General features: G+C 42.9%; 1 protein-coding gene across 8 annotated transcripts in view; it reads right to left on the bottom strand.

Annotated features, from left to right (window-relative positions):
* LOC109922496 (autophagy-related protein 2 homolog B) overlaps positions 1–26,507 on the bottom strand; it is a 97,678-nt gene that overhangs the window by 55,074 nt on the left and 16,097 nt on the right. For 2 of the 8 annotated variants that reach the window (XM_048600053.1, XM_048600060.1), the window contains exons 6-15: positions 24,322–24,501; positions 22,187–22,283; positions 12,267–12,449; positions 11,400–11,551; positions 9,411–9,528; positions 6,710–6,971; positions 6,077–6,227; positions 4,955–5,047; positions 1,907–2,095; positions 22–295 (exon numbers count right to left, since the gene is read on the bottom strand). In XM_048600053.1, the coding sequence (XP_048456010.1) occupies positions 22–295; positions 1,907–2,095; positions 4,955–5,047; positions 6,077–6,227; positions 6,710–6,971; positions 9,411–9,528; positions 11,400–11,551; positions 12,267–12,449; positions 22,187–22,283; positions 24,322–24,501 (1,699 nt within the window). Of the gene's footprint in view, positions 1–21; positions 296–1,906; positions 2,096–4,954; positions 5,048–6,076; positions 6,228–6,709; positions 6,972–9,410; positions 9,529–11,399; positions 11,555–11,874; positions 11,904–12,266; positions 12,450–22,186; positions 22,284–24,321; positions 24,502–26,507 lie in introns of those variants that run through there. The other 6 variants (XM_048600052.1, XM_048600056.1, XM_048600055.1 and 3 more) reach the window with 5 other exon arrangements.

Here is a 26,507-nt window from a genome sequence, read left to right as displayed (position 1 = left end):
AATAAAAGCCACTTAGCTCACCAAGCAGTTCTTTGAAAGTGAGCTCCAATTTGAGCTGTTCATGGGATAAACTCCCAAAGAATTCAGTCTTAAATTCTGCCTCGCTGAATTCCAAGTGCAGAACCTCCTTTTGTAGTGATTTCTTGAACCAGGGTCCTCTTTCCTGGTCAGATCGAAGGTCTGGGATAGGGAAGCGGACGGCCAGTTTGAACAAAGGTGTGGTGAGCTGTACAGACGTCCGCTGGTTAGCAGGCGAGGCAGAATCGTCACGGAAAACCTCAGTGAAGGCTCTCTGCTGCAACAGGAAGAACAGTCAAAGTGATCACATTATGTGGAAGATACTGCTCCATCAGAAAGTCAGTGATCGTCACAAAATGGTGGAGCCACACAAACCAGGACGGCCCAGGTTCAATCTATGATTGAGCTGCTCTCAGTATTTCAAAGATTGGCATTTCAATAGTGTATTTTCAAGCCTTATGGCATTCCAAAACATTTCTTAACCAATTAAATTGGTTGGAAATATTGTCAAGTAGAATACAGGTCAACAAACTAACACAAGCAACGATTTGATGATGACTAGATAATCAGTTTTGAAGTAATTATACAGTCATTGATTCATACAGCATGGAAACAGACTCATTGGTCCAACTCGTCTGCGTTGATCAGACTTCCCAGTCTGACCTAATCCCATTTGCCAGTATTTCACCCATATCCCTCCAAACCCTTCTTATTTATGTACCCATCCGGATGCCTTTTAAATGTTGTCAATTTACCAGCCTCCACTACTTCTTCTGGCAGCTTGTTCCATACACACACCACCCTCTGCACAAAAAAAGTTACCCTCATGTCCTTTTTAAATCTTTCCCCTTTCAGCTTAAACTTATGCCCTCTAGTTTTGGACTCCCCCACCCTGAGGAAAAGATCTTGACTATTCACCCTATCTGTGCCCCTCATAATTTTATAAACCTCTATAAAGTGACCCTCAGCCTCCGACACTCTAGCCGATTGAACCTCTCGCAATAGCTCAAGCCCTCCAACCCTGGCAACATTCTTCTAAATCTTTTCTGCACCCTCTCAGTTTTAACAACATCCTCCTATAGAAGGGAGACTAATTTTATATGAAGTATTCTAAAGGTGGCCTTGCCCTTGCCCTGTACAGCTGCAACATGATGTCTAATTCCTATATTCAAAGTTCTGACCAATGAAGGCAAGCTTGCCAAATGCCTTCTTCACCATCCTCTCTACCTGCGATTCCACGTTCAAGGAACTATGCACCTGCACCCCTAGGTCTCTTTGTTCATTGTTGAGGGACACAAACTAGCCAGAACACAGGTCAGAATTTTCTTACTCTGATACAAATAGTGCCATGGGGTTGTTTATACTCAGCTGAAAGGGCAGAAAGACTCTCAGTTTAACATGTCATCCAACTGATGGTACCCTATACTGAAACCGAAATCCTGGCTTATGAGTTATTCACACTGGAATGGGCTGTGAGCACACAAACTTCGTACCTTCACAGGTAGAGAGTACCCACTGAACAAAGACAAATTCTAAAAAGATATGACTGGACAACAGAAGGATACACCCCCTATCACTATCCAGTCCCACCAATCAGTATCACTATTCAATGCTCCCTGCAGCAAGTCACTAACAGGTGAAGCTACATAGGGTTAGGATCAGTGCCAACAGGCCTCTGGTTACATTCAATCCTGTTTTATTATCCCAAGAATCTTGAACTTTTACAATGTAGAATTCTACTCATTTTTGCCTGGTTTTTTTTTTAAAATCATACCTTCCTCTGGTAGACTTGGGACAAAATTCCAGCTGCCCCGGGTCACTAGCATCAGAATGCATTGACAGAATTCTTGTTATTACTTCAAATAATGCCATTGTTTCCAGCACTTACCAGACTGATGTGTTTGTTAAAGGAGGTGTACATGTGTGATGCCATCATTTCTGTTGTTGCAAGTTTTGGAGGCTGCAGTAACGAGTTAAGCCTGTCCACAATGCTGATGTCCAATTCTGACTGAATCAGGCCTAGCTCAATCTGCAGCTCTGCCTTTTGTGGCACCGCTGTCAGTCTCCCTTGGCTGCCCTGAGACAGAGAAAGCATGTAAACACTTGTCCACTAATTAAAATTAGACAATCACTTAGTTACAAATAGGAACTCAGACCTCTATGACCTTGATAAATGGCTTCAGAGTTTTCATTGCCTATGTGAACACCTTCACTGTCTATCAACTATATCTGGCTGGACTACACCAAGCTCTGGTGAACATCAGAGCAGAGTTAACAACAAACTTCTTTTTCCTTCTCAACCTTGATTTCTCACACTGACCTTCTGGCCATATCCTCTCAATTTCAAAGATTGCCTGCTTCCACTTCTGTAGTATTGCCAGACTCAGCCTTTCGGCTGCCAAAACTCTTAACCATGTTTTCACCACTTTGAGACTTGACAATTCCAATGATTTCCTGGTCACACCGTCCGTCCTCTATTCTTTCCCAAATCCTGCTGATTAAATCTGTCCTTGACCTTGCTTTTTCCCTAATTGAATGCCCTTTCCCAGAACTACAAACTCACACCTAAACTCAGTTTCTCTGACCCCTACCTCTTATGCACTTCCTCAACTCATACCATCCATTGATCCTGGTACCTTCAGCTAGCCAGGATCTACTCTCTGGAATTCCCTCTTTAGTCCTCTCCTCCAAACCTACTTTCTGCCCACATCGTATCTCTTCCCTCAGCTCAGCATCTATTGTCTACCCCACAGTCCCTGAAGTGCATTTTTACATGTGCAGGGCATTATATAAAAGCAAGTTGTTGTTATGTGGGATTCTACTGAAAATGCTAAGATGCAATTCAGACCTGTCCCAAGTTTTCAACAATAGTATTAATTACCATAGGGGGAAAAATGGTATTATTTCAGATGGCTATTTAGTAGTAAACATACAGCAACAAAAAAAATTGTCAGTATTTAACAAATGCAGAACTGAGATGACATCAGGGATCTCCTCTGACTTGACGGATAAAGGCTTGGATAAAGACAGAACTAGGTTAGATTTTAGGAATGATTTCCTTTCCCAGAGACCAGTGAGCCTGTAAAACAAGCTGCCAGCTCCTGCAGAGAATGCTGATCACTGAATTCCTTCAAGTGAGAGCTGGACCTATTCCTGGTGGGGAAGAAATCACCTCAGACAAATGTAATAATAGGGCCAGAATGATCTCCAGGGCTCGGCCGATTGTTCGAGATAGTTGAAGATAAATGTCTCGAGGTTGTTGAGGTTGGTTGGCTCGCCGAGCTGGTTTCTTGTTTTGCAGACGTTTCGTTACCCTGCTTGGTAACATCCTCAGTGCAGCCTCCGATGAAGCGTCGGTGTGTTTTCCCATCTTGTTTTTAAACTCTGGGGTCCGTTGAGATGGATTGCCTCACTTCCGGTTTTCCTTCGTAGTGGAATGCATATGGGGTCAAGTTCAATGTGTTTATTAATAGCATGCTTTGTGGAGTACCATGCTTCTAGGATGTCTTTTCTGTGTTGTTGTGTGTGCAAGCTCACTCAGGAAGCATAGACGCTGGTGAGAGTTATACTGGCCTGAGCAGCAAGAGACCATGAGATAGATTTTCAACTTGCTCCCCTAAGCGTAAAAATTGTGTCATGAATTGGCTGGCTACTATTGAAACCTGTTTTAATTCCCTCATTCATGGGAGGCGGGTTCCTGGAGAACGCTGGGGTCAATCATTTTCACAAACAGCAAACATTGCTCACTACTACTTCGGGTTTTCTCAATCGTTAAAAACATGGATAAGCAGAAGGTGCATTGTTAGTATTGTGTAAATAAGCAATTTCATGAAGGGAGGGCACATGAACACAGGACTTTACTGTAAACTAAAGAAGCCAATTTTATACCTGTATGCTTGGAAGATGGGACAAAAGTAGTACCGAAAAAGTACTGAGTTCTACTGCTAAATAAAACAGTTCAAGTGGCACATTTGACTTTTGTACTGGAGGAAATCCATGGTCATTCTTAATTCTCCCCATAATTAAACACTGCTGTGTTCAAATTGGATAGTGTCAGAAGAGTCATACAGCACAGAAACAGTCCCTTCGGTCCAACCAGTCCATGCTGACCATAATCCCAAACTAAACTAGTCCCACCTGCCTATGCATGACCCATATCCCTCCAAACATTTCTTATTCATGTACTTGCCTAAATGTCTTTTAAACTTTGTAACTGTACCCGCATCCACCACTTCCTCTGGAAGTTCATGCCACACATGAACCACTCTCCATGTAAAAGAAATTTCCCCTCATGTCTTTTTCAAATCTTTCTCCTCTCACTCTTAAAAATATACCACCTAGTCTTGAAATCTCTCACCCTAGGGAAAAAAAAACACCTGCCATTCACCTTATCTACAGCCCTCATGATTTTAGAGGGGAGGTAATAGCCTAGTGGTATGGTCGATGGACTGTTAATCCAGAGACCCAGATAATGTTGTGGTGACCCGGGTTTGAATCCTGCCATGGCAGATGGCGGAATTTGAATTCAATAAAAATATCTGGAATTAAGAGTCGAATGATGACTGTGAATCCATTGTCGATTATTGGCAAAACCCATCTGGTTCACTAATGTCCTTTAGGGAAGGAAACTGCCATCCTTACCTGGCCTGGCCTACATGTGATTCCAGAGCCACAGCAATGTGGCTGACTCTTAACTGCCCTCTGGGCAATAAATGCTGCCTAGCCAGCGGCGCCCTCATCCCGTGAATGAATAAAGAAAAAAAGTAAACCTCTATAAAGTTACCCCTCAATCTCCTACACTTCAGTGGAAAAAGTCCCAGCCTATCCAACGACTCCTTAAAACTCATAACTCAAAACTTTTCTGGTGCAAAGTAAAACAATGTTGGATTCTCAACTGACAGTCCCCTAAAGCTGGTAGGGATTAGTGGTTATGTACCTGAATTCCTCTTCGGTCGATGTGCTTATAGTGAAGCTGTACTGAAGGTGTGGGATGAGCTCCTGTCTCACTCACTGACTGAAAAGTGATCAGCTGTAAAAATAAACAAGAAAAATGAAAAAAGCAAGACTTTCAGCAGCACACATTAATCACGGAGCAGTGTAACCCTAAAAAAGTGTTTAAACCTCCATAATATGAGTTCAAATCCATGCCATTGAAATTTTGACTGCAAGTATTTAGAGAATTAGGGTTGGGTAATCTCAAAGAGGTTCCCCATGCTCACGGACACATGATATAAACCCAACAGGAATAGTAATTGGCACTCTCATTTACAAAGGAATCAGAGAAATGGCTGTCTCAGAAAACAACATGTGATTATGGAACAAAAACAGATATTGCTGGAAAAGCTCAGCAGGTCTGGCAGCATCTGTGAAGAAAAAAATCAGAGTTAATGTTTCAGGTCCGGTGACCTTACCTCAGAAGACGTGATTTTGGTGCAGAAGTACATTAATGGGAAAAGGACAGAAAGAGCCCCCTTGTCCTGACTTGGCATTAATTAGTGCTGATGCATTGTGTTTGAACCATTTTGTCGAATCAACCAACTAGCTCTGCCTCACCACACTACCTGCTTCCCCTTCTCTGTCAAACTGGTTACCCGACAGAGTATTAAGTAAGCCACAATATCCGCCGGTAAAAGGCCAGGAAGACTTAGAAACCCTCACCTTCCACAGCCTTCACTCAGAGGCATGTACACATTTTCACAGAAGGAAGTTTTAAAGAAACCATATTTTATATTTATAAACTAACAAAAGAATAAATATAAAGAATGAAGAAATCAGTTGTTTGTGTACTAAGAGTGCCTGAGTGAGTGAATGAGCTCACATCTGTCTCTGTCAGCTCCAATATTCCCTCTATGCTGTGTGGGTATAAGGAACAGCTATCAGTAACTGGTCACATGGGCAACAAGCCTGCTATACACAAGCAGCATTTCCTTTAAAATATGTACATTCGCCACTGGGTCAATCTTAAAGGGACTGTGCAATGTAACAAGCAGGCTCTGCATTGTAAACAGAAATTCAGAAACAATATTGGCTATTGTTTTTGCATGTTTATGTCTCTGACCTCTGTATATTGTGGTACAACAGTCACTGAATCCATAGGGAAGAGACATTCCAACAGTTCCATCCAGTTAATGCAGACATCTGTGTTTAAGCTTCGAGAACTGGTGCCAAGTCGTTGTTCATAGTTCAGCTTGATGCCAGTTGCAAAGAGCCTGTGGAACCAGAAACAAAGAAGCAAATTGCGAAATAACCACAATTCAGAGACTTGATTACCGATGATGACTTACATTTATTTAATACCTTAATGTTGTAAAATATTCCAAGGTCGCCCCCAGAAACAATTACCAGACAATTTGATACCAAGCTACACAAGGAGGTATTAGCGTAGGTGATCATGAACCAGGTCAAAGAGGTGCTTTGAAAGGATAACAGAGAAGGAAGTGAACCAGAGAGGTTTGGCATACAAATCCAAGAGTTTAGAGCCTTGACATGTCTATCCCCTTCAGATGATGGCTGAATTATGCCAAGTCTTTGGGATGACAGATTATCAGAGCTGGGGAACTGGCATCTCTATTCCATTGGAAAAATGTGGACCGAGACAAATTAAAAAGGAAAACAATTCTGTTTGGTGGACTAAGGTGAGTGTTGGGTAGGTACAGGACAGAACGTAGAAAAATCACACAATGCTGCTCACCTGAGATGGTCATGGGGACAAGCTGCAGCAAACTTGGGTCGGAAGGCATTGAATTCCCCTGCTGGAAACTGAGACAGATTGAGGGTCTTCAACTGCTCAAAGAAATGGGATGCCATCCTGCTCAGAGGATCAAGGTGCAACGGGTTCTCAGGTGGCGGCAGTGGATCAATGTGCAGCACTGACATGGATAGACTGCCAATAGTCAGCCGGATAACAACCTGAGGTCTGGATTCATCAATGGAATGTGATTTGGAATGTAAACCTGAAAGAAAAGCAGGGAAAGTATACAAGAAACGAGAGAATACTAACACTCTGAAAAACAGACAAGAAGAAAGGATGGGCAATCTTTTAAAACACAAGATTCGACCTGTTCTTGCCTATTTTAGTCATGCTACCATCAGTGCCCCAATGATCTCTCCCCTTTTCTTCGTGCCAAATCATCCCATAACTCCCCTCTCCTGCTCGCTGCTAACACACTATTAAAATTAAAATCCATCACACTCACACTTTAAGACCTTCAAACTATGGAGTTCTTCAACTATTAGTCCAACCAACCCTGCAGTCTGTCCCGATCTAACTGGTTTGCTGCAGGACTGGCTGGGGAGGTGGGGATGGCTTACAAGGATGCAGGGCAGGGCTAATGACTTGCTCCATGGCCTGTGCTGTTTCCACCTGGAAATTCATTCCTTCCACTCTTCATTTTCAACAGCACATTCTGTCTGTGCCCATTCAAATATCTCTAGCCAATGCCTGTTGCGGGAAGATTCACACAGCCACCAAAGTGAGAATTAACTCTCTGCTTATTTATCCATTCCTGCAAGGTGTAGAATCATAGATTTAGAAGAAGTCCTTCAGCCTATTAAGTCTGCACCACCAAAAATACACCACTACCTTCATTAGTTCCACTCTCCCGCACTAGTCCCACAGCCCTGAATGTTATGACAACAGGAAGGATGTTGTTAAACCTGAGAGAGTACAGAAAAGATTCACAAGGATTAACAAAATGAACCACGAATGCTGGAACAAAACAAAAACAGAAATTACTGAAAATGAAAATTAGATAATGAAAAATCTCAGCAGGTCTGGCAGTGTATGTGTAGAGAAATCGGAGTTAATGTTCTGGGTCCAGTGACTGACCCTTACACAGAACACAACAGCACAGTACAGGCCCTTCGGCCCACAATGTTGTGCCGAACTTTTACCTTAATCCTAAGGTCTATCTAACCTCCACCCCTACCTTATACTATCATCTATATGCCTATCTAATAGCCGCTTAAATGCTCCTAATGAGGCCGACTCCACTACCCTCTCCAGCAATGCATTCTACACCCTGACCACTCTGAGTAAAGAACCTACCTCTGATGTGTCCCCTATATCTACCTCCACTCACTTTAAAACTATGCCCCCTCATAATAACTACCTCCACCCTAGGGAAAACTCTCTGGCTGTCCACTCTATCCTTCTTCAGGTTTACAAGGATGTTGCCAGGATTGGAGGGTTTGAGCTACAGGAAGAGACTGAATAGATTGGGGCTATTTTACCTGGAACATCGGAGGCTGACAGGTGACTTTATAAAGTCATGAGGGGCATGGATAGGGTGAGTAACCAACATCTTTTTGTCAGGGGAGTCCAAAACTACGGGGCATATGTTTAAGGTGAGAGGAGAAAGACTTGAAAAGGACCTGAGGGGTAACATTTTCATGCAGAAGTTGGCACATGTATGGAATGAGCTCACAGAGGAAGTGGTGGAGGTGGCTACAATTACAACATTTAAAAGGCATCTGGATGGGCATATGAATTGGAAGGGTTTAGAGGGATATGGGTCAAATACTGGCAAATGGGGCTAGATCAGATTGGGATGTCTGGTCGGCATGGACAAGTTGGATTGAAGAGTCTATTTCCATGCTGTATGACCCTGTGACTTCATGTGCTCACCCAAGTACTTCTTAAAAGGCTCTGAGGTTTCCTGTCTCAACTACCCTCCCAGTCAGTGCATTTCAGATTCCCACCATCCTCTGGGTGAAAAGATTTTTCCTCAAATCCCTTCCAAACCTCCTGCCTTTCACTTTGAATTATGCCCTCTTGTTACAGACCCTTCAACTAAGGGGAACAGATCCATTCTATCCATGCCCGTCATGATCTATATACCTCTATCAGGTTTCCCTCAACCTTCTCTACTCCATAGAAAACCACACAAGCTTATCCTGCCTCGCCTCATGGAGAAACTGCCCAGTCCCAGCAATATCCTGGTAAGACTTGGCACTGATTCAACACACAAAAGGCCATGGTTGAAAACCCAGGAACATCCTCAGTGCAGTGCTGCAGTTACGAAATCACTGCACTGACCACTTCAATGCCTTTTGCTGGTAATTTGTTTCATGTCCTGTGGCAGGAAATCTTCAGCTCAAGCTCTTGCTGTGCAACTCGAGTCCTCTCAAGGTAATACCTTAAAAGGATTTATAGCATCCACCAATACTGAGTGGAGGTTGTGGAGTAGGATAGTCACATTTAACTACAATTCCTCAACAACAATCTTCATGCCTTGCTCATCAACAGTGATATCCACTTTGACATGCAGCACTTTCAGAATTCTCACTTGACCAAAGCTGAACATTTCATAGTTGAAGTGCCGTCCTAGTACCCTGCTTCAATTGAACTGAGTAGTACATACTTATGTGGAACAGTTCCGTCTATAACTTACTGCTGGGTCGGAGAGGTCTCTGTATTATGGGTAACTCTTTCGAGTTAAACGCTGACTCCTGTACCGCCCGGCCACCTTGCCCAGAGTGATCCAGGTAATCGTCCCATGATGTGGAAAACTAAAACAAGTAGAAAAATTAATTTGATGCCTTAGTTTTGGATAATGTTTAGAGTAAAAAACAGTTACTCTCAACATATGGATGACACTGACAAGTCACAATTAATTACATAAAAGAACAAACCAACAGCTGGCCTCATTTCTAGATTAATAAAATTATTACACGAAACTTGAACAAAACATACATCAGACCACATCTGCAAAGCTACGTGTGGTTCTGTTCTCCCTAATTATGAAAAAGATTGTAAGGCACTGGAAAAGATGCAATGAAGATTTACAAGGATAATGCCAGAACTGAGAGATAACTCATACACCAGAAAATTAGTTGAGTAGGGACAGTACTGGAGCCAATCTTAACTAGTTTAATGTTTGCTCAGCAGTGAAACATAACAATTAACAACTCCAGTTTCCACAAGCCTCTCTAAGTATATCCAAGACAGATCTTAATTAATGCCCTCCAGTGATCGCTGTATACAATTTCTCTTTAATTACAACTAACAGGAGAGACAGAACAGGATAGGGATCTTGTCTCCAGAAAACAGTCTGAATGGTGACCTGATTGAGGTCTTTAAAATTACATTAAGGGTTTCATAAAGCAGCTGTGAAGGAAATATTTCAGCTGGTGGGCAAGTCCAAACTTAGGGGGCTACAATAAAGGAATCTTGTCAAACTTTCACTTTAGCAAGTCTCAGAATGGGTTGCTAGCCCACTATAAAAGACATGCTCTCCAGCACGGCTGGAGTCACATTACCCAGAACATACAAAGGTGGCAGATTTCCTTCCCTGAATTTGGTAATGTCAGCGTAGTGGGACCCTTGGGCTTTCTTTGCTCTTTAAGGTTGGTACATTCAATCAGAAGTTGGATAAGCACACAGGAAAGAAAGGAACAGAAGTATGAACTGATAAAAGTTGATGAAGAGAGAAGAGACAAAGCTGATGTTGAGCATAAACCAAGACCAGTTAGATGAAATATTGTTTTGGAGGACATTGGTGAGGCCACTTTTAAAATACTGCATTCAGTTCTGATCTCCCTGCTACAGGAAGGATGTTGTTAAACTTGAATGGTTTCAGAAAAAAACTTACAAGGATCTTGCTGGGATTGGAGGATTTGAGATAAATAGAAAGGCTCAATAGGCTGGGGACCTTTTCTCCCCTGGAGTATTGGAGACTGCGGGGTGACCTTATAGAGGTTTATAAAATCATGAGGGGCAGGGATAGGATGAATAGCCAAGGTTTTTTCTGCCAGGGTAGGGGAGTCCAAAGAGGGCACAGGTTTAATGTGAGAAGGGAAAGATTAGAAGGGACCTGAGGGGCAGAGGGTGGTACATGTATGGAACTAGCAGCCAGAGGAGGCTGGTACACTTACAACATTTAAAAGGCATCTGGATGAGTATATGAATAGAAGGGGTTTAGAAGGATTTGGTTAGATTAGGATGTCTGGTCAGAGTAAAGAGTTGGGCCGAAGGGTCAGATTCCATGCTGTATGACTCTATGACTCTAAGTGTGTTAGCAAAATAGTTGGGGCTTAATGACAATCCATCAATTTTCTGGTACCAGCCCACAAAATTACCAGATCTCTTTAATCCAATTTTGCAACCTGCCATAACAAAATTTGAACTTTCAAACTTGGGGTTGCTACACCTTACATAAGGACAATACCACAATAACAATCACATTACCAGCTGCATAGAATTATATAGCAAGTGTTGTCAATTATACACATTGTGATGGTCAGGTTCAGTGTGGTTCGGATAACAATCTTTTACATATTGACTGCTACATGATGTTTCTCAATTACCCCTGGATAGAATAAGGACTATCAGAGAAATAACAACATTTCACGTATGATGGCATTCATTCTCCCTCACTTACCCCTGGTGTGCTCTGTGGAGAACTGCCAGTTGAGTTGGCATGTGTGCTACTCAACGATAACTCCATATCAATTGTTGGCTCTCCAAGGGGTGGAAGAGATGCCACACTGTTTGACATTTCCATGTCTGCCATTGAGAAGAAGACATCATCTTCTGCTGTGAGAAATGAAAATGTAAATAACAATTCAGAAATGAACATTCAACTTAATCTGCCTGAAGACATATTTGATTGAGCTAAGTGCTAAAACATTCATCCTCCCTATTCTTAACGGAGTTAATCAACCTTAGCAAAAAGAGTGAACAGGGGCTACCATTGATTGAGTGAGCATGCATGATAGTGAAGGTGAATAGTCCCAGCTGCACATAACCGGGCATATGGGGGCAAGTACAAGAGTAAGGAAGTCTTGCTGCAATTGTACACAGCATACCAGATTATTATAAGGTTTGACAAGGGTAGCAGATTAGAGGCTGTTTACCTGGGCTGAAGTCAAAAACGTCCACAGTTCTCAGGATATGGGGTCAGCCATTTTTGACTGAAATAAGGAGAAAAATTTTCACTCAGAGGCTGTGAAATGCTGCCATTCTCTAACCCAGAGGACTGGGGATGCTCAGTCATTGAGTATGTTGAAGGCTGAGTGGATAGATTTTTGAACTCTAAGGGGAAAAAAAATGGATTTAAAGTCATAGATCAATCATGGTTTTACTGGATGATGGAGTAGGCTTTAAGGACCATATGACCTATTCTCTCCTAATCTTTACATTCTCACAACATTGTATTTGAGAGTGTGTATGAGATGTCAACGCAAAGCTGTGCTTCCTAAAGTTGGTTTGTTTTGGTTGACGTTGTAACTTTGAGTTTGCATCATACCTCTGCTTGAAGTTGTTCGAACGGTTTCTGTCTCATAATAGCTTTGCTCTGCTGAGATGCCAGGGGAACCCTTTTCCTTCTGCATGAATCGGTTGAGTTCCATTTGAATCAGATACTGATCTTCCTGCTGCATTGGCCGATTTCTCCGGCTCTTTGATGGAACAGTTGTTGCCTCGGCACACCCTGAACAAACCAAAGACAAGGATTTTGAGAAGATTTGTGGGGCTCGGGTTGTTGATTTGCTCGCTGAGCTGGTAAGTTTGTTTGCAGACATTTCGTCACCATACTAGGTACCATCATCAGTGCACCTCTGGTGAAGCGTTGGTGTTCTGTCCTGCTTGTTATTTATGTATCTTGACTTGCTGGGGTGGGTGGCATCACTTCCGGATTTGCTTCTTAGTAGTTGGTATGTGGGGTCCAGCTCTACAGGTTTGTTAATGGAGTTCCGGTTTGAGTCCAGGCTTCCAGGAATTCTCGTGCATGTCTTGGGTTGGCTTGTCCTGGGATAGCTACATTGTCCCAGTCGAATTGGCGTCCCTCTTTGTCCAAGTGTATTGAAATGAGTGATAGTTGGTCATGTCTCTTGGTAGCTAGTTGGTGTTTGTGAATCCTGATGGCTTGTTTCCTTCTGGTTTGGCCTATGTAACGCTTTTGGTAGTCTTTGCGTGGTATCTTGTAAATGACGTTGGTTCTGTTTTGTTGTCGGATCCTTTACTCTCGTCAGTGGCTGTTGAAGTGTAGCTGTCAGTTTGTAAGCTACCGTGAATCCTAGGGGACGGTGTAATCTGGTGGTCATCTCATATGTCCGTAATGTACAGTAGGGGGGCTTATGTCGCTGGACATGTTGTGCCTTCCTGTTTGTGGTCTGTTGTGTAGGTATCGGCAGACTACGCTTTTCAGGTAACCGTTGTTTCTAAAGATGCTGTATACGTGTTCTTCCTCAGCTTTGCGCAGCTCCGGGGTGCTGCAGTGTGTTGTGGCTCACTTGAACAGTGTTTTGATGCAGCTCGGTTTGTGAGCATTGAGATGATTGCTATTGTAGTTGAGTACCTAATCCGTATGGGTGGCCTTCCTGTGTGCACTGGTCTGGAGCTCACCATTGGCTATACGTTCGACCATTACAGCCAGGAAAGGAAGTCCATTGTTGTTCTCCTCTTCCCTGTTGAATTTTATGCTGGTGAGGATGTTGATGGAGTAGATGGGTTTCCTCCACTTTAGAGCATTTGATAATGACAAAGGTGCAATCCACATAGCGGATCCATAGTTTTGATTGGATGATGGGAAGGGTTGTCCATTCCAGTCTTTGCATTATGGCTTCCACTATTAATCCTGATATCGGTGATCCCATGGGTGCTCCGTTGATTTGTCCATATACCTTGCCATTGAAGGTGAAGTGGGTTGTTTACAAGTTACTTACAAGATACTATGCAAAGACTGCCAAAAATATTACATAGGGCAAACAGGAAGGAAACTAGCCAGCAGGATTCACGAACACCAACTAGGTACCAAGAGACAATAAATGCCGTCTAGCCAGCGACGCCCTTATTCCGTGAATGAGTAAAGAAAAAAAACATGACCAACTATCACTTATTTCAATACACATGGACAAAGAGGGACACTAATTTAACTGGCACAACGTAGCCATCCCAGGACAAGCCAACCCAAGACACACACGAGAATTCCTAGAGGCCTGGCGCTCAAACCGGAACTCCATTAACAAAATACCAACCACTAAGAAACAAATCCAGAAATGATGCCACCCACTCCAGCAAACTGAGACGCATAAATAACAAGCACGGTAGAACACCGACGCTTCACCGGACGTGCACTGATGATGGTACCTAGTATGGTGATGAAACGTCTGCAAACAAACTTACCAGCTCAGCGAGCAAGTCAACAACCGCAAACCAAAGACAGTTAAATAATTGTTTCAGTTTCAGCAAACCATTGACATCAATTATAAAAGAAATATGTGTATCTATTAGACTGCACCTGATTGTGAATGGTCAGCAAGCCTGCTTTTAGTGTTTTCAAATGCTCACACCATTGTCTTTTTGAGTTTTCAGACATGGGAACAAAAGTCTATTAGTTAACCAAAGTATTACACTGAGTTGGGTTTTCCTTACAAGTTACCAAACGTGAAGGTCTGTGCTAAGAGAATCGTGGACCTGAGGGCCATTCTTGTTAGCAGTCCAAGAACATTAACACAATTTGACATGTTTTGAATATTATGGGAGTAACCCATTACCATACACCATGAATAATTAAGCCCTGCATTTTGTGAAACTGAATCATCATTTTCTTTATCACCCCCATTTTATTTGTTTTTGCACCATGTTGGCTCTTTCACCAGACCCTGGCACCTAGACACCAATGTTAGCCACCTCTAGCTACAAGCTGGGCAGTTTTGCTCATCGCTTCATCTTTCACTTGACGACTCTCTTAAGGAATTTCACGATGCTGTTGTTACATTCAAGCCGTTTGCTCTGTTGTCCAGCACAAAGCCAAAGTGGTTGAGATCAGAGACTTGGTCAGTTGCATGTTTTCTAATCCAAAGTGTTGACATTTTGCCTTCCTTTCTTCCCATGTTACGAGTGTTGTCATTCTCATTCTGAACTGAAATGTCCACCACCGTGACACCCTGGCTCTTTCTGAATAAGGTGTCCAATTTCCAGAGGGTACCACCTCATGGTTCACTTTTGGTGATAGGAAGCAAGTCCAGCCAAACTTGGAGGTGAATTGTTGTAATTGGTCACAGTTTATTATTCTAGTACTTCATGAACAGGCACACCCAAAAATATAAGCAAAGGTTTTGTAGGGAGCCTTGTATCTCCAACAGGATTTCATCATGTTTGGTTGGCCATGTATTAGGGTCAATATGGTAGGGTATAAGATGCACCGCAGCAAGAAACTGTTAATAAGGGCAGATAATTTCATATTAAATGCAGATTTCACCCAGATGCTTGAACTTTATCTTTGTTGAACGACATGTTCACACCTGGCTCTTAAGGTTGAACCACTTCACAAACTCCAGCTCCCTGCGTGCAGCATATTTGTTCACTGGCTTTACTTTGGCCAGTGTACATATGACCAGGATATCATCAATGGGATCTTTCTCTTCCAGCATGTAACTGGAGACACTATTCCTTCAATTTCCCTGAGGTAGTCCTTTGATGGCATCAACATGGCTTTTGGCCTGAAACTAGATGGAAGCCAATGCACCTAACCAGCACATCTTTGGACAGTGGGAAGAAACCAGAGGAAACCCATGCATACACGGGGAGAATGTGCAAACTCCACACAGACAGTTGCCCGATGGTGCAATCAAACCCAGGTCCCTAGCGCTGTGAGGCAGCATTGCTAACCACTGAGCCACCATGCCACCTCTCTGATTGGTGGAAATGATGTGATCGAGATTAAGGAGTGTGCTCTGTGAAATGTTAGAAAGAATGGGATGGAATTACAATCTGGCATGACATGGACCTTCAGGATCTCACCTTTCTGTGCTGGTTGGAGAGTGACTGTTCTCATGCTGGCAACCTTGGCACTAGACTTCTTCTCCCAATCACCATCTGCCAGACCTGCCCAGAGATCTATCCAGGCTCAGGTATTTATTGAATTCAAATTCCACCATCTGCCTGTGACACCTGGTGTCACTAGCAACTGCATATGCACACCAATTCTGGTCCAGAGTTAAGGTAAAGTGACCATGGTCTCAGAGGATCACAGGGCAGCTCTCTCATATTAGAGGGATGGCTGGTGGTGAGCCTAACCAGAGGGTCACCATGCCTCAGGTAAGGGGCAAGCTTTAAAGATCTTCATGGTTTACCTCAGCTGGTACAGGCTGTGAACCTTCACTGTTAGCATCACTCTGCACGGCAAACAAGCCGACCAGAGGTCAGGAAACTACCACTGCGCCACAACAGTCCCTCAGCCCAGGTTACAAACAGGTTTAACATTGGTGCTCAGCTTTGGGACTGCAACTCACCTGATTCCATTCTTATCAATCTAAACATAACCAGACAATCACCAGCAACAGCTTTGTCTCCTGCTCTGGCATCATGACTCCCAAGGATCTATCCTTGATTCCTGACTGTTCATATCTACATACCACACCTCAGTGACTTCATCCAAAATCTATTGCATCAGTTGTCCATTGACAAAGAACCAGCTTTGCCTTACCATAATCTCTCTCAACTACTGTCCACAAATTTTCACGACTGCTAATCCAAACTCCAGTACTCAACTGGCAGAGGTTTCTTTGAATCAAATATTGGGAAGACCAAATTTATTGCCTTTGGTCCCTACTACGGACTATGCCACCAGGCGTATTGATACCAGGAATGAGGGATTTTTAGATACAAGGAAAGATGAGAGAGACTGGGCTTACTCTTCTTGGACCAAAGAAGATTAAGAGGTGACCTTATTGAGGTGTTCAAAATTATGCACATTTTGACAGGGTAAACAAGGATGCAGTCTGTTCTGATATATTGTAAGTTTCTTCAATGCCTATTAGCTTTAATGCGATTGAAGAATTTTGACCGTTATTTATAGAATGTGAACTTTCCCTACCTGTACTGACTATAACGTGATTCCGACCCCATTAGTTTAAATGGTGCAGCTATTGCACGATTTTCTTATAACGCGAGATCGCACGAGAACAGAACAGTTGCATAGGGGGTTCTCCTATAACGCGATAGTTGCATTCCAGCGCAATATGGTGTCATAGAAAATCGCACTAAATAAATAACTGGGCCTATGGGAAAAGCTGGATTAGGGGCAAACCACCAAAAAGGCATAACACAAAGGATAGCACTACTGTCAGTAGCTGTTCAGACAGGTTGGCCCGACTGTGACAGCAACTTCACAGCTCCTTCTCATATTGACAACCGTCCTCGATACTTGCAAAAAGTGCAGGACAGTTACCCAGAGATAGTAAGAACTGCCGATGCTGGAGTCTGACATAATAGTGTGGAGCTAGAAGAACACAGCAAGCCAGGTAACATCAGAGGAGCAGGAAAGCTGACGTTTCAGGTCGGGGCGCTTCTTCAGAAATGGGCTAAAAACGGCCCATTTCTGAAGAAGGGTCCGGACCCAAAACATCAGCTTTCCTGCTCCTCTGATGCTGCCTGGCCTGCTTTGTCCCTCCAGCTCTGTGTTATCTCAGGATAGTTACCCAGGTGTCCTGGTCAATACTTATCCCTTAGTCAGGAACACAACGACAGATTGTCTGGCCATAATCACATTGTTGCTTGTGGGAGAGTGTTGTGTGAAAATTAGCTGCTGTATTTTCTACAATGACTGCAGTTCAAAAATACTTCAGCGGCTGTCAAGCTCTTTGTAACATTCTGAGGTTGTGAAAAGTTTCCTCACTGGGGAGGCAATGGTCGAGTGGTATTATCGCCGGACTGTTAATCCAGAGACCTGAATAATGTTCTGGGGAACCAGTTTCAAATCCTACCACGGCAGATGGTGGAATTTGAATTCAATATACATCTGGAATTAAGAATCTAATGGTGACCATGAATCCATTATCAATTGTTGGAAAAACCCATCTCGTTCACTAACGTCCTTTAGGCAAGAAGATCTAGGTTCAATTCCTGCTTCAGATCTCCATGGGCAGGGAAGGTGCATTCACAATGTGACTTAAAAAGACTGAGTATCAATCGGCAGATTCTTCCAACACTGCCAGTGGCAGTCTGTAAGATTGGGAGAGATTCCTGGCCAGCCGTGTGACTAAAAGAACATTGGAGGCTCTACCACCACTATCCACAGTTCCAGACTGTGACGCATACATATGTGTATGTTGCCATAGCAGCAATTCAGCGATCTTGACACCACACCACAAAGGGTATCGAGGGGTATGGAACAAAGGTGGGAAAATCAAGTTGAAACAAGTCAACCATGATCTGACTAATTACTTAAATAGGCTGCTGGAGCCTCCTGTTGTACCCAGGTACTATGCCTCACAGTGTTTCCTTTCAAGGTAAGTTAGATATACCGTTTTTCACTCTCCCCTACACCCTACTTTTCCTGATAACAGACCTGCTGACCTCTTTCTTTTAAGTTTTAATGAAGGCTGACTGCGAGATTTCTCTGAGACTCTCAGAATCACAGCTCTGTACAAGTACACTGTAGACATTATTAACAAAGAGCTCCTGACAGCAAGATGCCTACTCGATGAAATCGCATTATAACCAACACAAGTTCACGTTCTAGAAATAGCGTTCCCCTATCCATCAATCGCGTGATAGCAGAACCCCCTGTATATCAGAACTGACTGTATCCTGATTTCACCTCTTGACATGTCAGGAACTAGGAGTCACAATTGCAAGATTGCCAGCATGATCTAGGAAAGAGGTATGGAGAGATGTCTTCACTCAGAGTTGTTAAGATTTGGAATGTGTTGCCTGAGAGAGTTTTTTTTTTAATTCAATCACAAGATGAGGGTGTCGCTGACCAGGCAGCATTTATTGCCCATCCCTAATTACCCAGAGGGCAGTTCAGAGTCAACCACATTGCTGTGGGTCTGCAGTCACATGTAGGCCAGACCAGGTAAGGATGGCAGTTTCCTTCCCTAAAGGACATTAGTGAACCAGATAGGTTTTTCTGACAAACGACAATGGATTCACGGTCATCATTAGATTCTGAATTCCAGATATTTTATTGAATTCAAATTCCACCATCTGCCGTGGCTGGATTCAAACCCAGGTCCCCAGAACGTTATCTGGGTCCCTGGATTAACGGCCCAGCAATAATATCACTAGGCCATCGCCTAGGAGGGGATGAATTTCACAGACGGTTTCAAAGGAGAGTTGTGTCTATGTTCTAAAGTGATGAATTTAGAGGGCTATGGAAACAGGGCTGGAGAATGGAACTAGCTAGGATGCTCTTTTAGGATCTGGGATAGACACGATAGGTCGAATGGCCTCCTTCAGTAATGTAACATTCTACAATTCTATTATTCCATCTCTCTCCCTGGAAACTGTGCAACTAATCTAGTCTGTTTGCAGTTCTGGTGTTTTATTTCACCCTGTTCTGAACATCCAACCACTCATCCATATCATCACTGAAACTGTCTCTTTATATAGCAGCAATATTACCGGCCTCCGCCTTTGACTCAGTCCAACCACTGCCGAAACTTCATCTAAACACTAGCTACGCAGTCGTATAAATAAAAAGGGAATAAAAACAGAATGCTGGAGAAACGGAGCAGGATTTTGACTCAGCAACACTGAAGGAATGGCAGTATATTTCCAAATGAAGATGGTGAGTGGTTTGAAGAACTTCTTGCAGGTGGTGACATTCCCATGTAACTGCTGCTCTTGTCCTTCTAAATGGAAGTGTTTCAGGGTTTGGAAGATGCTTAGGAACTTTGGAAAATTTCTAACAGTTAATGGTATGGCCCTGGGGAATGTTGTTGAACAGAGAGACAGGGTTGCAGGTACACAGCTCTTTTGAAGTGGTGTCACAGGTAGGCAGGGTGGTGAAGGCAGCATTTGGCATGCTTGCCTTCATCTGTCAGAACACTTGAGTACATGAGTTAGGATGTCATTTTACAGCTTACAACATATTGGTGAGGCCACAGCTGAAGTACTGTGCACAATTCTGGAATAGAAAGGATTTTTTTCTTCTTCATTCATTCACGGAGTGAGGGCGTTGCTGGCTAGGCAGTATTTATTGCCCATTCCTAATTGCCCAGAGGGCAGTTAAGAGTCAAACACATTGCTGTAGGTCTGGAGTCACATGTAGACCAGACCAGGTAAGGATGGCAGTTTCCTTCCCAAAAGGACACTAGTGAACCAGATGGGTTTTTCCAATAATCGACAATGGATTCATGGTCATCGTTAGACTCTTAATTCCAGATATTTATTGAATTTAAATTCCACCATCTGCCATGGCAGGATTCAAACCCAGGTCCCCAGAATGTCATCCAGGTGTCTGGATTAATAGTCCAGTGATAATACCACTAGGCCATCACCTCCATTAAACTGAAAAAGCTGCAAAAAAAAAAAAAAAAAAAAAAAAAGAAAATTATAAGGATGTTATCATCATAGGAGGGTTTGAGTTAGAAGGATAAGCTGGGACTTTTTCACCAGGAGCATAGGAAACTGAGGAGTGACCTTATAGAGGTTTACAAAATTATGAAGGGCATCGAAAAGATGAATAGCCAAGGTCTTTTCCCCAAGGTAGGGGAGCCCAAAACTAAAGGGCACATATTTAAGGTGATTGGGAAAGATTTAAAAGGGACCTGAGGGGCAACTTTTCCACAGAGGGTAGTGCATATATGGAACAATCTGTCACAGAAAGTGGTAGAGGCAGGTACAATTACAACATTTAAAAGACATTTGGACAGGTACATGGATAGGAAAAGCTTACAGGGGTATGGGCCAAATGCAGACAAATGGGATTAGTCCAGTTTAGGAAGCCTAGTCAGCATGGTCGGGTTGGGCTGGGCCAAAGGGTCTGTTTCCATGCTGAAGGACTCTGTGACTATCTGCTAGATGGTACACACTGCTGCTACTGCATGGATACTTGTGGATGTGATGCCAGTCAAACGGGCTGCTGTGTCAAGCCTTTTCATTGTTGTTGAAGGTAAGTGGGAAGGACGCCATTACAATTCTGACTTGTATTTTGTACACGTGGACAGGCACTTTGAGAGTCAGGAGGGGAGTTATTCCTAGCTCTGGCCTGCTCTTGTAGCCACAGCATTCTTATCCACTCAAATTTCCAGCATACTCTCATGTCCCTTAAAATCCTCATATCCAAGAATCTTGCTCAGCTTTGAATGTAGTAATACTGGAGTAAACACAGCTCTGTGGCATCATGAATGGGCACTGACCCATCAGCAAATCTTTTTGCTGCACTTCCACCTTATAAGTCTGAGCTCTTCAGTCAACCTTAGAAGCTGAAAAATCATGGATTTCAGAAAGCAGTAAAATCCAAGTGCAGATCCAGTAACACTTCAGATAACAACTGCTGCAATCAGGTAGCTTCAGGCTAACTAAAGGAAAACATCTGCTGCAGCCTTCACTTTGTCTACAGTAGTCTGCCGAGCCTGACTTCACCTCAGGCAATAAAACCCAACTAACAAGCTAGTTTCTCCAAACCAAATTGCAATGAAACGGTTTATATAATGTAAAACATATCTACAAGGAGACTAGGACAGAGGTGTTTATGCTAATTGACTAAGAATCCAGAAAGCAGGCGATCAAATCCCACTATGGCTTTTTGAGAAGTTAACTTTGAAAATTTGTAGTAATAAAATGCTGCTTTCGTTAAAAATGTCCATGAAACTGTCATTAGTCGTAAAAACCCAACGAGCTTCCTGAATTACTTGAGAGAAGGAAATGTGATGCCCTTACCTGGTCTGAGCTTGAATACACTACAGTCATCACACCAACAAAACTGAGTGGATGACAACTGGGGTTGGGTAATAAGTGAGGTCTTTGCCAAGGACTCACTTCCAGGATTCTGAAGGACAGCCAGAGGATCCAGATCAGGCCAACAGAAATTCTTTCCTGAGAACTGCTTGCCTGTATTTTCGGGACATGGGCCAATTCTGCAAATAGCCATCTATCACCTGATCAACCACAGGAATTATTTTGCGATGATAAAGAGACCACAAACTCTCGTGGTGGGGTTGGAGGTAGGTTGGGGTGGGGGTTGGAGGAGAGAAAAGCAACAGATGGACCAGCAGGCAGACAAAGCACGAGACAGACAGAAGCAGACAGGCTAGGCGAGGCAGGCCATACAAGAAAAAGAAGAGAACAAAAACTGATGAAATGAAGTGAGGATCCTATGGTGATTCCAGACCAAACAGTGGACAGTCGGTCACATAGTTGACTATGTAGGAACATTATATTCACAAAAGGTAAAAATATATGAAATACAGATCAACAAATTATCTAAAGTCTGACCTGGCAGTAGAATGGTGCTCAGCATATCCAACAGGAGGTGAACCTGTCGTGGAGATAGGAAGAAGTTGACAGCCTCTATATGTCCCTCCACGTCCAGCTGTATGAAAGAGAAATAGTTAAATCACTGCTTTCCTGTACATAACAATCAATTCATCTTCATCTCCTCAGTGTAAATTATACCTTGTTGTCCCAGTTTTGCTCCCCTATAAGGTGCTGGCCCTTGCTGAGGTGAATGTCTACAGACTTCAAGGATCTCTAAGGTACACTGCTCAAGTGGCTTTTTTTTTAACATGGTCAGCCCACACACTACAAGCTGGCAGAAGATTTGAACATTAGTAACATCAGATCCTTTCCTAATAGAAACTGGACCACTGGAAAAAAGACTGTGAGCAGGAGCCTTAGATAATGCTACCTCCCTAGTTCAGGGATGCTGAAGCCAGCAGGAGATTCCCAGCTGAGACTCACTAACTAGACACAATGATGAATTCAATACATTCGCATCAGTTGCATGATCCTCTGACCTTTTACTTATAAATTCTGTGTCTCGATACCTCCTCTCTAACTATACCTGAGGAAGGAGCAACACTCTGAAAGCTACTGCTTTCAAACAAACCTGTTGGACTATAACCTGGTGTTATGTGATTTTTAACTGGGCACAGACCAGGGATCAGATCTTAGGGGAGTTCAGTATCACATGCACAGTGCCTTTAACCACTGTATCCTGCTGGAAGCTAATAATATTTCAAGGGTAACTCTGCATCCTTAGTCCCATTAGCATTGCCCTTTTCTCAGCTCCTTTAAAATATCCCTTTTCAAATATTTATCTAGTTTTGTCATGAAAGCTATCAATGTTTCTTAGTTCTACCTATTTGGATCAGGTATTCTATATAATATCTAACTGAATATCTAAGAATAAAAGTACACTCCCAATTTCTTAAAGTTATTTTGATAATTATCTGAAACTTATGTCCTCTAATAATTAAATTACTAAACGGTGGAAATAGTTCTTCAGAACTTGCAGACCTCCACAGAACCTTATTCAGCCTAATGACAAAATCTTGTGTGTTTTTATTGAAGTCTTCAATCAAAGTCTTCTGTATTCTGTCCATTTCAAGACCTTTCTGTATATTATGCTGACTATGGGGTAGAAGAGGAAGGTGACTAAAGATTCTCAGTGCAGTGTTACATGATGGAAATCTTGTTATTGTGCTGCCAGGATTGTCATGAGGTTTTGATGTAATGATTTAATGAATCATGCAGCAGCTTCGCCAAGACTTGTAACCCTGGTCATTCGATTCAAGATTATTCACCTCATTGGGAGATAATTGATTCGAGTCCATGATAGAATTGATTGTGCATACCTTGACTAAATAACACAAGAGATAAGTGGAGTATCCAATTTAGCAACAGCTTAATATCCTTTGAATTTATACACTTATGACAGGTGGTGCGATTTGCTGCTCAAATGTTGCAATTCTGTATAAAAATTATAGAGGTGCTAAGAATGTTTGATTTGAGAAGATCCAAAATAGATCACTTGCCCCAATGATAGATTATGCCTCAGGACTTTATGGTTTTGCACTATAATCATAGAATCCCTAGTGTGGAAACAGGCCATTTGGCCCAACAAGTCCACACCACCCCTCCGAAGAGCATCCCACCCAGACCCATTCCCCTACCCCTGCATTTTCCCATGTCTAACCCACCTAACCTAAACATCCCTGAGCACTATGGCAATTTAGCATGGCCAATCCACCTAACCTACACATCTTTGGACTGTGGGAGGAAACCGGAGCACCTGGAGGAAACCCACGCGGACACGGGGAGAATGTGCAAACTACACACAGACAGTCACCCGAGGGTGGAATCGAACCCGGGTCCCTGGCGCTGTGAGGCGGCAATGCTAACCACTGAGCCAACATGCCGCCCTAAATGTATAATGCTGGGACTGAAAGAATACTCTGCTTGTAGGTATACGTACTGCGTTTTAAGCAATGTTACACCATCAGTGCTGTGCTGGTTCCAGTGCTGAGAGAACCACTCTCCTCTCAGTTGTCAGCACTTTCCAACAAAGCATTGAATTAATTTGCAGATAATTTATGTAAAACACAGAACTCTTGGCATCAGTTCCTGACCTTGGCCATTGGAAGTGCTTCATTCTGTTTCAATGTGAGTTTTAGTTCCACTTTCCCTTCACAACTCCCAATCTGGACTGGATCAAAGAGAACAGCATCAGATGCTTTCCTTGTGAATTGGGGGTGAGGCTCTGAAACTATTTTTGGGTTCCAACTTGGAGAGAGCTTTGGTTCCATTTCCTGTGAAATAATACAGCAGAATGATTTTATTTTTAACATAAAAATAATTAGCTTGAGACAGTTATGAACACTTTTACTTCAGAGTCAGAAGACTAGGAGTTTGAGCCCCATCTAGTCTGACCCTGGAGGAGTGCTGCAATGTCAGAGAGTGTCTCGCTCCTGCTGAAATGTTCTTCATCTCTTGATTAGGACACCAAATTCATCAGAAAGTTATCAGGCTTGATGCAGTATATTATGAGGTCAGGTTGCAATTCATGCCATCCCTTGAGTTTAGATGGTGGAGGGAAGGTGGATTATCTGAATGGGGATAGATTGGGAAAGGTGGAAGTGCAATGAGACCTGGGTATCCTCACACACTGTTGCTGAATGAAAGCATGTAGGTGCACAGCAGGCAGCGATGAAGGCAAATGGTATGCTGGCCTTTCTATTAAGAGGATTTGAGTACAGGAGAGGGATCTCTTGCTACAATTATATAGGATATTGCTGAGACCACGCCTCGAGTATTGTGTGCAGTTTAGTCTCCTTGTCTGAGTAAGGACGCTCTGTCTGTGGAGGGAAAGCAGCAAGGGTTTACCAAACTGATTCCTTGAATGGCAGGACTGATGTATGAAGACAGACTGGAACAGCTGGGGAGACGATGCCCTAGAGGTATTACTGCTGTACTGTTAATTCAGAAACCCAGATAATTATCTGGGGACCCGGGTTTGAATCCCACCATGGCAGATGGTGGAATCTGAATTCAATAAATATCTGGAATTAAGAGACTAATGATAACAGTGAATCCATTGTCGATTGTTAGAAAAACCCATCCGGTTCGCTAATGTCCTTTAGGGAAGGAAACTGCCATCCTTGACTTGTCTAGCCTAAATGTGACTCCAGACCCACCGCAATGTGGCTGACTCTTAACTGCTCTCTGGGCAATTAGGGATAGGCAATAAATGCTGCCTAGCCAGTGATGCCCTCATCCCGTGAATGAATTTTTAAAAAAATGTTAGGATCATATTCATGAGTTTACAAGAACAAGTTGAGAAGGGAGTCTCATAGAAACATATAAAGTTCTAGCAGGATTAGACAGGGACAAACAGGATGTTCCCGAAAAACAGGGAGACCAGAACCAGGGGTCAATGCCTAGTGCTATAGGGCAGACCATTTAGGGGTGTGATCAGAAGAAATTTCTTCAGTCAGAGTGGTGACCCGGTGGATTTCTCTGCCACAGAAAGCATTTGAAGTCAAAACATTCAATGTTTTCAAGAAGAAGATAGATATATAGTTCATAGGGCCAAAGGGACCAAAGGGTATGGGGCAAAAGCAGAAACAGGGTACTGAGTTGAAATGATCAGCCATGATCATGTCGAATGACAGAGCAGGCTCAGAGGGGGCTGAATGGCCTACTCCTGTCCTTATTTTCTGTGTTTCCACGACCTGATTGAGATCTTCAAAATGATTAATGGTTTTTCTAGGATAAATGTAGAAAACCTAAATCCTCTGACATGGGAATTCAGTACAGAAAGTCACAATCTTCAAATCAGATCTTGTCTGCTATGGACCAAAATCATAACGTCTTATTCACGGAGGTTGATGGTGTAAGCAGTCCCCTTCCCTATAAAAGCTGAAGGTTGTGGGTCACAGCTCAATAACTGCCAGGCATGATCTAACTGACTGACAGAATATGTACATTGGGCTGAATTGCCTATATCTGTTCTGCTGGTGTCTTTGTTTACTTAACAAGCTCGAAGAATTTGACTAGTACATAAATTTCTTTGTGGACAGTTTGATGCAAAGCTGATAATGGAAGTGCATAACTGCGTGGATAGAAAGGGTGAGCCACTTGCAGGTCATCAGAAGCAACAACTGTTGGGAGCAGTCAATCTTAATTTCCCCTAGTTGCCAGGGCATTAAAATGCCAACTTTAAACACAAGTTTTTGGGACGGGGCCAAGTGTAGACAAGATCCTGGTGAGTGTGGCAGGATCCCAAGCACCAAGGCTGCTGAAACAATTGGGTTAT

This window comes from Rhincodon typus, chromosome 8 (genome assembly GCF_021869965.1).
Source record: "Rhincodon typus isolate 14 chromosome 8, sRhiTyp1.1, whole genome shotgun sequence".
Classification (NCBI taxonomy): domain Eukaryota; kingdom Metazoa; phylum Chordata; class Chondrichthyes; order Orectolobiformes; family Rhincodontidae; genus Rhincodon; species Rhincodon typus.
Note: the sequence above shows the minus strand (reverse complement) of the source record. Positions and strands in the feature narration are given on the sequence as shown.